Source organism: Suncus etruscus, chromosome 20 (assembly GCF_024139225.1).
Source record: "Suncus etruscus isolate mSunEtr1 chromosome 20, mSunEtr1.pri.cur, whole genome shotgun sequence".
Classification (NCBI taxonomy): domain Eukaryota; kingdom Metazoa; phylum Chordata; class Mammalia; order Eulipotyphla; family Soricidae; genus Suncus; species Suncus etruscus.
The window spans coordinates 27,755,703-27,769,157 of record NC_064867.1 but is presented as its reverse complement, the minus strand read 5'-3'; the positions used below and the strand labels follow the sequence as shown (position 1 = coordinate 27,769,157).

At 55.1% G+C, this 13,455-nt stretch overlaps 1 protein-coding gene across 1 annotated transcript; it reads left to right on the top strand.

Annotated features, from left to right (window-relative positions):
- The first annotated feature begins 276 nt into the window (after positions 1 to 276).
- Positions 277 to 13,400, top strand: KLF15 (KLF transcription factor 15). Its single transcript, XM_049766532.1, has 3 exons — positions 277 to 452; positions 4,554 to 5,657; positions 12,277 to 13,400. The coding sequence occupies exons 2-3, from the start codon at positions 4,579 to 4,581 to the stop codon at positions 12,443 to 12,445; spliced, it is 1,248 nt and encodes a 415-aa protein (XP_049622489.1). The 5' UTR covers positions 277 to 452; positions 4,554 to 4,578; the 3' UTR covers positions 12,446 to 13,400.
- The last annotated feature ends 55 nt before the right edge of the window (positions 13,401 to 13,455 follow it).

Here is a 13,455-nt window from a genome sequence, read left to right as displayed (position 1 = left end):
CTTGAGCTCTGACCAATGGGAAGCGCTCCTTTACGGCTGGGCGGGGAGGCAAGGAAGGGGGCGTGGCCTTAGAGGGTCGTGGCGCATGACCCGCGGGAGCTGGCCAATGGGCAGCGCGCGCTTAGGCCTGGGGCGGGCCGAAGAAAAGGGACGTGGCTTGAAAGGGGGCGTGGTCCGTGACGCGAGGGCGCTGGCCAATGGGAAGCCCGCCTGGGGCCGAGCCTCCTGCGAGCCTTCGCGGAGTCACGTGACGGCCGGGAGTGCAGCTCGGGCGGGAGCGAGCGAGCACGGAGGGAGGAGCAGCGGCCTCGGCCTGCGTTCGCTGGCCCGGAGGCTCGGCCCGGTTCGCGGCCACCGCCGGACCCGGGATCGAGGCCGCCTCTGCAGGGCCTTAGCCCACCCCGCCGGGCCCGAGGACCCCCCGCCGAGGCCTGGCCGCCAGCCGACTTCAGGTGGGAGCACCGGGGTGTGTGCATGGATTTGTGGGGTGCTCCCTGGGACGACTTGCGGTGCACGCTGGCAGACCGGGGCTCCGTGCTCGGGTCCGAGGACATGCCTGGGGAAGCCTGGCAGCGGGATTAGGGTCTGGGCGGGCACCCCACTTGGGTGAGGTTGTCCCCAGAGGCCCCCAATATTTGTCCCCCAGCTCCCTGGGGCCTCCTTGCAAGGTGCAAAGCCCCGGGGGTTCGCTCCCATATGGCAACCGGCTGGGGCCTGGCCTGGCTGGGCAGAGGAGCTAGCTGGGCCCAGGGCCACCAAGGGGGGGTGGACTTGGAAGGTTACTGTCGGCCATGCACCTCGCAGGGAGTAGGGGAACCGACCCCCCTTTTCTCCGGTGCATGCTCCAGCACCCCCACGGGCACCCCATGCCACCCCACAACCACGCCCCGCATACACACACACACACACACACACACACACACACACACACACGGGCCACTGGCACAGCCCCATGCATTGCTGCACCTTCCAGGGTCTCTGCTTAGGCGAGGGGAGCGTCCCCCCATCTCCAAATGATCCTGGATTGCTGACACACTATTGGGGGGGGGGACTGCAGAGGATGAACCCCTGGACCCCCTGGCTGTCAGCCTGCCCTTCCTCCTCGGTGCTCCCACCTGCGGGCTCCCCTTGTACCGGAATGCACCAGAATGCACACAAGAGGGGGGCTGTTTTCTCACTCAGTTCTCTTGGCATGGGGAGGGTAGACACCCCCCATCCCCACCATGCGCGCGCAGATCTCCCCTTCAGTCACCTCCCTTTGCCCCTCAAGGGCCTTCCTTGGTGGGTAGCTCTTGAGAAGCCCAGAGTCACCTTACAGGTGTGTGGACACCCAGGCTTGGCCACTTTGGGGAGACGAGACTCTTATTTTGAATGGGTGCCCCCCGCAGCTCCCCACCCCACCCCTGTGATTTGCACGCTGACCCAATGGCTGGCCAGCCCTTGGCCAGCTCTCGGCTTGTTATCAATTACATGTTGTTCCTGCAGCCGCTGTGTCCCCGGGAGGATAAACAGCAGGCCTGGCGGGGCCTTGGTTGGGGGGGGTAGGTAGGGGGGTAATGGGGGGGCGGAGTCCGGCTTTGGGCCCAGGACGGTGCCCGGAACAGAGTGTCCCCTCCCCCTGCACGCATCCTGGACTGCTGCTCCATGCTTGCACAGCGCTGATGGCTGGATTTCTGGGGACTCCAGCTGGGCCCTCTCTCCAACCAGGGATCTGAGCCTGCTCCCTTTCCTTCTTCTCTCTTTCCCAGCTCCCTTTCCCCCCTGACAACAGCCCCCTCTTAGAAGGTGTTTTAAATTTTTATTTATTTTTTATTTTTTTACTTAATCAAAGCCTGCCAGGTTCCAGTTAGAGAGGGCGGGAGTGGAAGCATCCTAACAGCTTCTACTCTGGTGGGTAGGCTGACCTAAAGGGCAGAACCCCAAGACAGATCCAGATGACTTCCTGCACTAGTAACTCCTGGGAAGAAGATAATGTAGGATGAGGTATTGGGCAGTCAGTGGTGACTTCTGAGCTGGGACAGAAATAAAGTGCTGGTTCCCCTTGGACTTTAGGGGGGAAAAGGGAGCAGGGGTTGAGTGTATTGTATGGTGGGACGTGGAGCAGGTGGGAGCCTTGAGTAGATCAGCTTCTACAGGCACCTGGGATCCATTTTTTGGGGGGAGGCATTGTTGGTGCCCACCCCTCTATGCTGTTTGGGCCTCTGCTCTGTGTATGTCATTTCATCGAAGGTTCTGTTCTTTTTTCAAGAGATAGCACAGCAGTAGGGCATTTGCCTTGCACGTGGCAGACCAAGGACAGACCTGGGTTCGATTCCCCGCATCCCATATGGTCCTCCAAGCTGGGCAGGAGTGATTTCTGAGCGAAGCAGAGCCAGGAGTAACCCCATATGCTGGCAGGTGTGGCCTCCCCCCCCCAAAAAAAAAGAGTTAACGCACTCCTTAGAGTGACCTAGCCATAATGCTCACCACACCTACATGCTGTAACTGTCATTCCCTACCATCGTGGAATATTCAGTTGGTGATTATATTTTGGGGAGAGCTTTCAGCAGGCAGGGATATGGCTGCATCTGCCCTTCATCGCTAGTTCTAGTCTGATCCTGGGTGTCTGGAAGGCTGGTGCCTTTGTTCCATTGCAGTGAAGGGGCTGGAAGATACCTCTCAACTCCTACCATGGAAGTTGATCCAAATGTCTGGTCATCCTTGTGTGTTAGCACCATAGTGAAGGCTCAGTGTATGTTATTCACTGGGTCTGACAACAGCCTGGGATCTAGGACACTGTTGGCATTACCCCTCTACATACCTTTGAGACACAAACCTAGAGAGGGGTGCTGTTACTTGCCTGAGGCAAGAGTACAGCCCCCCCTGGAATGTGGGTGGGCAATAGGCAAGGTGATTGGGGCACTCCCACCTCACTGATCTTCCCATTTTCTTTTCTTTCTTCGTAGCACCTGATCTGGTCACCACTAGTATGTTTTAAATCCTGAATTAAGTATTTAAGAGTAAAAAGTTGAACGTCTCCCTAGCAAAACTGCCTTGGCACAGGCTGGCCCAGAGTTCCCATCTGCCTCAGTTTCTGGAAGATCTGGGGATGCTTCACATAGGAGGAAGGATTGAGGCCAAGGGTCGTGGATGATCAGAGGGAGAAAGGTCTCAAGATTGTTAAGCCTTAGAGCAGAGAGGGAAACTGAGATTTGGGGAATGTCAGGACTTGCCCAAGGTCATCGCTGATGGTGGCCCAGCCCAGCAGTGCTTCTAGAGATAGTGGGGGGGTTGGGGACAAAGAGGGGGTAGCAGGCTAGGGAGAAACTCTGGCTTTCCCTGCAGAACATTCTGCTTTTCTAACTCGAGTAAACACCCGACTGTGGTCACTGGATAGGGACAAAGGTCCCAGAGGTGGCCCTGTCACAGTAAGGTACTGCGGACTCTGCAGCGCTGGACCTAGGGTGGCCTTTGGAGGATGTCACTTTCTCTGGGATCCCCGTCTATAAGACACGCTTGGAATCTGATCCTGGCTGTCCCAGTGCAGTGCATTCTATCCATGTGGAGCGCCCACATTTAGTGGGAGACAGGTGTTAGCAGAGACTTCTCCACGTGGTGAGTGCACCCCAGGGAGAGAGCCGCCATGATTTGCATGCCGTGAGGGCTTCCCTTTAGTCCTTCTTGGTAGTGGCGAAGTTAGAGAAAGGCTCTGGGACCCTTTGGCTCTGTTGTCTGAGTGGATGGTGAATTGTGTTCTAGCTGGCCAAGGGGTCCGAGACCTGAGAGTGATGCCGTGTTCCCCATTTTGGGAAGCAGAGCCTGGGCAGGCCCGGTGGGTGTTTACAAACTCACCTAGTCAGATGGAAGGTTTGGGCTGTAGGCAAACAGCATTTGTATACGAGTGCATCATGCCCCTCTGAGGCAGGCATAAAGGGAAAGTGGTCCGTTAAAAAAAAAAAAAAAAAAAAGGCAACCCTGAAATTCAAATGTAACCAGGGAGTCAGTCAGTCTGTGGCTTTATTTGCTCAATCTGGCAGGCCTACCTGAGTCCCAACAACAGAGGGGTCAGAGGACAGATAGCCTTTCTCCTCCCTACCCCCTCTTGTGACTCGGCAGGAATGGAGCTGAGATTGTGTCTGCCCACCCAAATGTAGCTACACTGAGCTGGATCACCTTGACAGTACCTAAGTGCGGAGTGTGTTCCTGCCTGCCCACCTTGTCACTAGTCCACCCTCTCATTCCTTCACTCTAACTCGCTTTCATGCTCATGGCTACACACATGTGTGCACACATAGACCCGCATGGCTCTATCTCAGCCTCTCTGGAAATTCTGTTGGAAACCAGAAGTGCCTGGCGTTGTGCAATAAGCTTGGAGAGTGCCCTTTTGCAAACAGGTGGTGCAATTTTGGAAAATGCTCTTGCAGGCAGAGTTCTCCCGTGGGAAGGAGATGGAGGCAGGATCCAAGCCTTTGGCTCTGGAGGTGGGGGGCAGACAGTGGCAGGAGGCTGCTGACCCTCGGGGTTAGCGAAACATGCTGCCCTTATGACCAGGTTTCTCCTTTTCCTTTTTGCAGACGCCACCGGCACGGCCAGGCCAGCATGGTGGACCACTTGCTGCCAGTAGACGAGAACTTCTCGTCGCCAAAATGTCCAGTGGGGTATCCAGGTGACCGGCTGGCCAGCGGGCGGGCATACCACATGCTTCCCTCACCACTCTCTGAAGATGACAGTGATGCCTCCAGCCTTTGTTCCTGTGCCAGCCCCGACTCTCAAACCCTTTGCTCCTGCTATGGCAGCGGACCAAGCGTCGAGGGCCAGGACAGCATCTTGGACTTCTTGCTGTCTCAAGCCACGCTGGGCAGTGGTGGCAGTGGTGGCAACCTGGGGACCAGCAGTGGCCCCGTGGCCTGGGGAGCCTGGCGGAGAGCACCGGCACCTGTGAAGGGGGAACATTTTTGCTTCCCTGACTTTCCTGTGGGGGACCCCGATGATGCCCCCCGACCCTTCCAGCCCACCCTGGAGGAGATTGAAGAGTTTTTAGAGGAGAATATGGAGCCAGGGGCCAAAAAAGCGCCCGAGAGCCACCTCAAGGACTTGGAAGCCTGTGGGCAGCTGGGCACCGGGCCTCACCGGAGCCTCCTGCACCCCACTTCTGGAGGGAGAGAGCGAGGGGCTCCCTCTCCTGGTGGCAGCAGCACAGGGGACAGCCAAAGCCCCGGGAGCTGTCAGGCCCCTGATGGCCCCATCCCAGTGCTGCTGCAGATTCAGCCCGTGCAGGTAAAGCAGGAGGCAGGTGCCGAGCCAGTGTCCCCTGGGCAGCCCCCGGAGAGCATTAAGGTGGCCCAGCTCCTGGTCAACATCCAGGGCCAGACCTTTGCGCTCGTGCCCCAGGTGGTGCCCTCCTCCAACATGAACCTGCCCTCCAAGTTTGTGCGCATCGCCCCTGTGCCCATCGCCGCCAAACCCCTAGGGGCTGGATCCCTGGGGCCCGGCCCCACTGGCCTCCTCATGGGACAGAAATTCCCTAAGAACCCGGCCGCAGAACTCATCAAAATGCACAAATGTACTTTCCCTGGCTGCAGCAAGATGTACACCAAGAGCAGCCACCTCAAGGCCCACCTGCGCCGGCACACGGGCGAGAAGCCATTCGCCTGCACCTGGCCTGGCTGTGGCTGGAGGTCAGTATGGCGAGGGCTAGCTGGCCTGCTCACCTGTGTGCTTCTGGCTCCAGAGAAGGAGGATTAGGAAGGGATGAGGGGTCCAGAGTGGGGGACAGGGCTGGAGTGGGCACAGCTGCCCAGAGGTTTCCTTGTCCCTCCTGGTCCCTAAAACTGGAAACCAACTGGTATCCAGTTTCCCCATGGCCAGGTAAGGCCTGCTGCAGCTTCAGCTCAGGGCATGTCCAGGACTACATGGAGGGGCTCTCCCCAGGAGTGACTAAGGACAGTTGGGGGTCTGAAGGGGGTTTCTTCAGGACCTCCCAGCCCTCCAGGGTAAGTACAACGTGACTTACAACCTGATGTGAACCAGGATTCAAGCGAGGCTCAGTCCTTCTTAGCTGCCTATCTGGGTCTGCCTTTGGGATCTGAACCCAACTTCTCTGCCAGAGCAGAGAAGCTCCATCCTAGCAATGCTGTTTTCCTGACCCGCCTTCTGGGCTGAACCTCCAACCAGGGGACCCTGCAATACATTTGGCAACCCAGCCAGAGAAAGAAACTGGTGGTAGGTGATAGAATTCTCCCAGGGGTGGCCTGACTGGAAGATGAGCTCGCTGAGTTCAGGGACCTGCCCACAGTTGCCCAGTGCTGCAACTCCTACACCCCTTGCATGCCTTTTTTGAGTGTTGATGGTTTGTTTTGCTTTGGGGCCACACCCAGTGATGCTCAGAGGTTACTCCTGGCTCTGCACTTATGAATTATTCCTGGTAGTGTTCACCATATGGTCTCAGGGAACCATATGGGACACTAGGGAGCAAGCCCAGGTTGGCAATTGCCCTACCTATTATACTATCACTCTAGCCCTGCGTGCATGTTCAGGATGATGTACACATCTCGCATTGGGCTTACACTGAGGTCAGGACACACACATACACACACACACACACACACACACACACACACACACACACACACCTACCACCTTGTGAAGGACCCCATCAGTTGCACACACAGGTACATATACAGGTATCTTCTCTACCTTTGCTGTGAAGTTCTGTGGACAGCCACAGCTCTGTATGCCTGCATGTTCTCACCATCCCATGTGTCTGTGCCAGTCACCTGCAGTCACGTGTGCCCATGTACTATGTGCGTGTATGCTCTTGTGGGGTATGAACCTGGGGGACACATTTGCAGCCAGGGCTTGCTTCAGCACTCTTGCTGTGGTTGCTGGTGAGTGCTGGTCTGGGGCAGAGGTGCTGCACAATTAGAGCCCTGGGCTGACAATTCTTGGGTGAAAGGACAAGGAGATGCTTCCTTGGGGCCAAGGACAGAGAGATGGCCAGAGAGGGCATGTTCCCAGGCAGAGTTGGGTAGTGGAGACCCTTCCTGAGTCAGGGATCCCCAGCCTAAGGTGCCTGTCAAACTCGGGCTGGAGTTCCTCTGAGCTTCTGCCACCACCTGCCAACTGCACCCATGCGTGATAGCCGTGCTTACAGAGCTACTCAGTCCCTGAAAGTCTCAGATGGGCCCCTCAGAGTGTTCTTCTGCCTGCCTTGCATGCAGGGACACCCCATTTCAGCTTCTTTCCCCTGACTTCTTTGGATCCTTCACCTCATGTTAAGGGACAAAGAGCTTGGGAGTCAGCTTGTCAGAGCTAGCAGTAGGAGTAGCAAGGTACACCTTGACTCTGGTGTAGGGCCTCAGTTGCAGTGAGTTCCACAGGGAAGAAAACATGCAAACAAGAGTAAAACTTGAAGGTTCAGCTCTGCCAAAGTCTGAGCCCAGTGCTGATCTTTCAGCTTAGGATCTCTGAGCAAGATCTTCTCCATCCCCTGGAGAGCTGCTTCTCTGCAGATGTGGGGCCTGAGGTGGAGTCCAGGGTTCTGAACTTCATATGATATACCATTCCCTTAAATGTAGTTCAAGGATTAGGGGAAGAAATCTTGCAAGTTGCCACTGGCAGACAGGCCCAGTTTTGGGGTGGTCTGATTTAGGCAGGCCAGGAGAAGCAGTGACAGTGAGAGAAAATTCTGTTTCCCTTTTGCTCTGGGGCTCTCAGGCCCCCACAGCTTGCATACCTTCTTTCATGGAGAATTTGTTATCTCAAGAGGCTTTGCTACCTGAATGCATGAGGATTCTAAGCCATACTTCTCATGGTGTCCAGTGGGCAGGGTTCTCTCTGAGGCTGACCTTGGCCATGTAGCTCCCATTGGCTGTGGCCCTCCTTGCCACATCTCCTGCTCTCTCCTACTATCCCAGCTGCCCTCGTTGGCCTTGCCACGAGCTCTACTTTCATATGTAGTGATTCTTTCAGTTATCACAGTGGTCCCTTGGAGAGTCACACACATTGTACATGGGGAAACCAAGGCCAGGAAGTTCATGTCATACGCCAGCAGGGACAATGTTTGTACCCAGACAGGTGCCTGCCCCTGCCCTGTGGCCCCTCTTTGGCTGCTCTTTTGGGCTCTGTACTGTGTGGAGGTCCCAGTGATACAGGGGCACCTCCTGCTTCACCCACCCCGCTTCGAGCAAGTCCCCAACAAGCTGCTAGGGGCCATTAGTATGTGGTCCCTTTTCAAAGGGGAGATTTAGGTCCAGACTTGGACAAGTTTTCCAAGTCAGTAAGCAGGGAGAAATGGCTCTCTGCCTACACATTGGGACCCTTCCTATCTCCTCTGGGCCCTTTTTTGTTTGTTTGGGGGGCACACTCAGCTGTCCTCAGGGGGTTACTCCTGGCTCTGCACTCAAGGATCACTCCTGACAGTTTTCAGGGGACCATATGGGACACTGGGGATTGAATCTAGATTGGCTGCATGCGAGGCAAAGGGCCCTGCCCACTGTACTATCTCTCCAGCTCTTTCCCAGCCTCTCTGCTCTGTGTGCCTAAAGCTTCTACTTGAGTGTAGGGAAGCTGTTTATCCCTACCTGCAGCTGCACACTGGCCGAGCTCTGTTTTGGGGGAGCTCTCTGTTTCCCAAGACGCCCTGGTGAGTGGTTTGCTCTTCCTCCTCTTTACTCTGGTGCTCAGAGAACTAGTCCACCTTAAAGTATGTGCTTTTGTGCCACTCCCAGCCCCCCTCTTCTTTTGCCCTTAGTCCTGGCCTCTCTCTTTGTCTCTCCTGTGATGTTGTCTGGGCAATTCTGACAGGGCTGAACTGACTCTCCCTGTTGGGATGGGAGCATCTTGGAAGTGGCTATTTGCCTGCCTTCCTAGAAGTTTCCTTACTTCCCTCTTGCACAGAGGCCTCCTTTGTTCCTCTCAGCGGAACATAAAGTTCCAGAGTGGCCAATTCTCCAGAAAGAACCCTCCTGGCTGGGTTAATCAGAGTGTGAGCACCTGTGTGAAATCAGAATGGTGGGGCCTCGATCCTCGTGGAGTCCAGGGTGGTGGGATTGGGAGTCCAGCACTGCCCTGGCACTTCTAGCACTTGGGTCACAGTGTCCCCAGATGAGACAGGTTGCATACCCACTGAACACCTTCAGGGGGCACCATTCCTGGTGTCCTGAAGACATGACTATTTCTGCCAGGCAGAAGGAGTACTTTTGTGCCAAGGTGCTGGATGTGCCCACAGTGGTGCTAAGGGCAGGAGCAATTGGTGGTTGGCTGGACCCTGAGACTTTTCTGCCCTGACCTCAGCAGCAGGCACCATTACCCCACATCCAGGGCCTGGCCTGTGCTCAGCTCCTTATTGCGAACAGCTCACATGTGCTGCAAAGGCATCTCTCATGCACCACAGAGTCCCCCACCTCCACTCCGAGGCACAGCCATCATGACTCTCCTGACAGGGAAACTGAGGCCTATCAACAGGGGACAGAGCTTTAGCCCTCTCTTCAGGGTTCCAGCCCCTGGTGGCTGCTCTTTGGCAATTAGATGAGGGTGTGTGAGGTGGGTCAGGGTGTCCCCCTTGGTAACAGGACACTATGGTAGGGGGCCAGGCGTTTTGTTCTCAGGCCCTGCCTGACTCTCCCTGGCTCACATTCCTACTTCTAGCCTCGGAAACTGCTCTGGAGGGCAGTTCCACCGACCAGGTGGTTCTGCCTTCCAGGATCCTGGTGGAATATGGTCGTGAGTAGAGCTCTAGTAATGAGGCTCCAGCAAGCTCCAGGTCCCACCATGCCCTTTTGAGTGCCTGCTGGCACAGGGCTGGTGTTCTGTTCCAGGCATCTTAGCTAGGAGGGGCCCAGGGACCCTAGTGACCTCTGCTGGCCTCTGTGTTGGCCATGCCTACAGAGAGCCCTGTCCCCAGGAGTCCTGGCCTGGCAGGGGACAACGTCAAGCTCTGGCATAGGGCAATGCCCATCTCACTGGTATACAGTGCCTGGTAGGCTCTGGGGAATTGGGGGTGGAAGGAGAAGGAGGGGGATGAGAAGACTTGGTGAAGTGGAGGTGGGGACCTTCACTCTGACCTCAGCTGCCCTCTCTTGCAGTGACACTGGGTCAGGCACCCTTTGTCCTGAGCCTCAGTTTCTTCCCCTGGCAAATGAGATCTCAGTCAGCGCACAGATGAGAGTCCTGCCCTATGCTGACTGCCTCTCCTAGGTGTGGAGCTGTGCCCAGGGCATGGCCTGGACTCCCAGCCCCAGACCATAGGCCACACTCAAGCCCTGACCTTCCATGCCTGTTGTCCAGCTTCCCTTTTGAACCTGGGCTCTGCTACTCTCCCCTGCCCCCAGAACTTATTCTGTTGGTCCCCTGCTCCGCCACTGGCTGTGGGGTCAGCCTCTACCTACAGCTTTGCATCGTTCACACTTCCTGTCACAGGCCATTACCTCGCTGCTTCTGGCTGCATGATTCAGGCTCATTTACACACATGCCCTTGCATGTATATAAGTGTATGTGAGCCAATATGCAGGCCACTGCATGCACACATGTGATGCATGTATGGGAGACTATGTATATTTGTGTGCAGTGTGTGATATGCTTGCATATTCCCATTGTATCACATACACACACAAACAGGGATTTATTAAGAGATCAGGTCTTGGGACAGCCCTATTCTGGGAGTGGTCATTGGGCTCATGCTCTTATTTACATAAACTCACTAGGCACCTTTTTTAGGGCCACAGGGACCCAGGTGAACATGTTTTTTCTCCTGCAGTTGATGTCTACTGGTATGGGTGAACATTTGTCAAGAATTTGAAAAGTTAGTTAATCACCACCATGGTAGGGGACCAGGAAAGGGAGGCACATAGTACACTGGGAACAGAAGGCAGTCCTGGTAGTCTTTCCTGAGGAATTGACATTAGAACTGATGGATGGTAGAGAGCAGAGAGAAGAGGAGGAAGGAGGCAGGGATGGTAGTGCTGCTCTGCGCGCAGTATAATGCATATAGCAGTAGCTGTACTCTGTGTGTATATGCATGTATTCATGGTATGTGCATCCCATGATGCATAATACCCTCCATGATGACAAGTGGGATAAGGGCAGATGGCTCTGGGCACATCTTAGAAGAAAGAATGTGTGTGTGATGGTGGGAGCAAGAAGCAAACCCTCCTCTGCTCTTCTAGGACCTGAGACTGGAAAATAATTAAATTGACACAGAGGTTAGCAAAAAAAAGGAAGAAGGAAGGAAGGAAGGAAGGAAGGAAGGAAGGAAGGAAGGAAGGAAGGAAGGAAGGAAGGAGAAAGACTTGACATGTTGAGTAGTCCATGTATACCCATGGAACCTGAGATCTGATCATGCCAGGGAAGTCAAACTTTCCAGAAAAGGGTTAAAGAATGTGTGAGGAAGACCGAGCAAAGAGCTTTACAACTTGAAGCACTTTTACAGGACAGTCTGCATTTGTGTCCCCCAAAACAGTGCACCCTCCCGAATGGTGGGTGCAGGAACAGGGTCTTTTTACAGGTGCTTTCAATTTGAGTCCTCTCTAGAGATAGCAGATTGGTTAGGGCACTTGCCTTGCAAGCAGCCCATTTGGCTTTGATCTCCGGCCTCCCATATAGGCCACTGAATACCGCCAGGAGTGGTTCCTGAGTGCAGAGCCAGGGGTAACCCCTACGCACCACTGGTTACTCCTGTTTGTTTACAAAAACAAACAAAAACCAAAAACAATTTGAACTCATTTCCTAACTCTGAGTCATATCCGGAGTGGTTTGTACCTGATTCTCTAGTGGGGATGGTGATTGGGCCCCTCAGTCCTTAGAGTCACTTGGAACTGCTCTGGGACAGTCTGCCCCGCTGGGAGATCAAGTAGGAGTCCCTTCCCAAAACCATTTCCTTCCAAGAAGTACATCTCTGGGATGTTCTTGTTTGGGGGGCATCTTAAGAGACTTTGCCACCATTCATCAAAGGAAGAGTGGTTGGGGGGCTGGGTTTCAAGGCAAGTAAGAGCTACCAGGACCCCCTCCTGGGGATAGACAGCTTTCCTAGGCCTCAGTTTCCCCTGTAGGGGGGCTTTACTGTTCAGACTGTCAGGGAAGGCCCAAGGTTTGGTCCAGGCAGGGCAGCCTGGGAGGGGGAGATGGGCAGAAGGCCCTCTGGCTCTTGGGTGCGCCCAAGATTCACTGCAGGGCTCACTGGGGCCTCATGGGGAACCTGGCAGGTGGGTGCAAGGTGGTTGGTGGGAGGACACTGTCCTCACCCCCGGAGCCCCTGAAGGATGGGGCAGGGCTCGCTGACCCCACGGCGCTGTCCTGCAGGTTCTCTCGCTCCGATGAGCTCTCCCGGCACCGTCGGTCACACTCAGGCGTGAAGCCCTACCAGTGCCTCGTGTGCGAGAAGAAGTTTGCGCGCAGCGACCACCTCTCCAAGCACATCAAGGTGCATCGCTTCCCCCGCAGCAGCCGGGCTGTGCGCTCCGTCAACTGAGCATCGCAGGGGGCACCCTCACCCTGCACTCCCCCTCCAGCCCGTATTTTGTAGCAATAATTTATTTGCCTTCTTCGGAGGGACATGGGGGATGTTACCCGGCCACCTTCTGAAGCCCAAGGCGCAGAAGGAAGAGGGTGGGGTGAGTGGGACGCTGGTGAACCCAAGTCCCCCCTACTTTACCCTCTGCTGCCTCTCCTGAGACTCAGAGCCTGCTTCCAGGGTCCCTGGGGGCTGGGTCCCCAGGGTACCCTCTCCCCTCCAAGGGAGGCCTTTGTGCCTTCCTGCCTTTGTGCCTTCCAGGCCTCTGCTGCTGCAACAGCGCCTTGAGGGGGGCCTGGCCCTTCTTCCACTGGGCTCCCCCATCTGGGCCACCAGCCAGCATTCTAGTGCTGGGTAGAAAAAAGGTGGTGCAGTGTGGAAATGTCACTTCCCAGGGGGGCGCCTGGGAGGGATGGAGAGGGAGTGGAGGCAAAGAGTCCAGGGCTGCATTGGGTCTTGGTGCTTTTTGCCCAGGTGCCCAGGCTGGGGGCAAATGGGGCTGAACTGGATCTTCTTCCCTGAGGAAGAAGGGTACATGTCCCTGGGGGGTGATGGTGCATGTAGGTATGTGTGTAATGTCAGATAGATGGGATTAGCCTCTGAACCTCTGGGCACCATTGCTTTCCCCTACCCCGATCCTAACCTTTGGGGTCACCTCGGGGAGGTGGTGAGCAGGTTGCATGGTGTGTGAAAGATTAGCTAGATAGAGCCCCCTTCCTGATTTAGAAATGCATTCCTTATTTTGTCTAGAAATTAATATCAAGTGAACTAGCTTGTGTTGACAGGTTTATTTCACATCCTATGAATGTATGTAAATAAACTGTACATAGGAACATCGACGTAAAATATCTTTTAATAACAGATCCACATTTGTGTAAATTTGAAATTAAAAAGAATCTATGGAACTGGTGTACATATGTTACAATTATGTATATTTTCTTTGGTCCTTCATAAAGAAATATCTATAT

Coding starts and splice junctions, on each gene's coding strand:
- KLF15 (XM_049766532.1), top strand. CDS start 4,579: ATGGTGGACCACTTGCTGCCAGTAGACGAGAACTTCTCGTCGCCAAAA. Junction 5,658..12,276: donor TGGCCTGGCTGTGGCTGGAG/GTCAGTATGGCG, acceptor GCTGTCCTGCAG/GTTCTCTCGCTCCGATGAGC.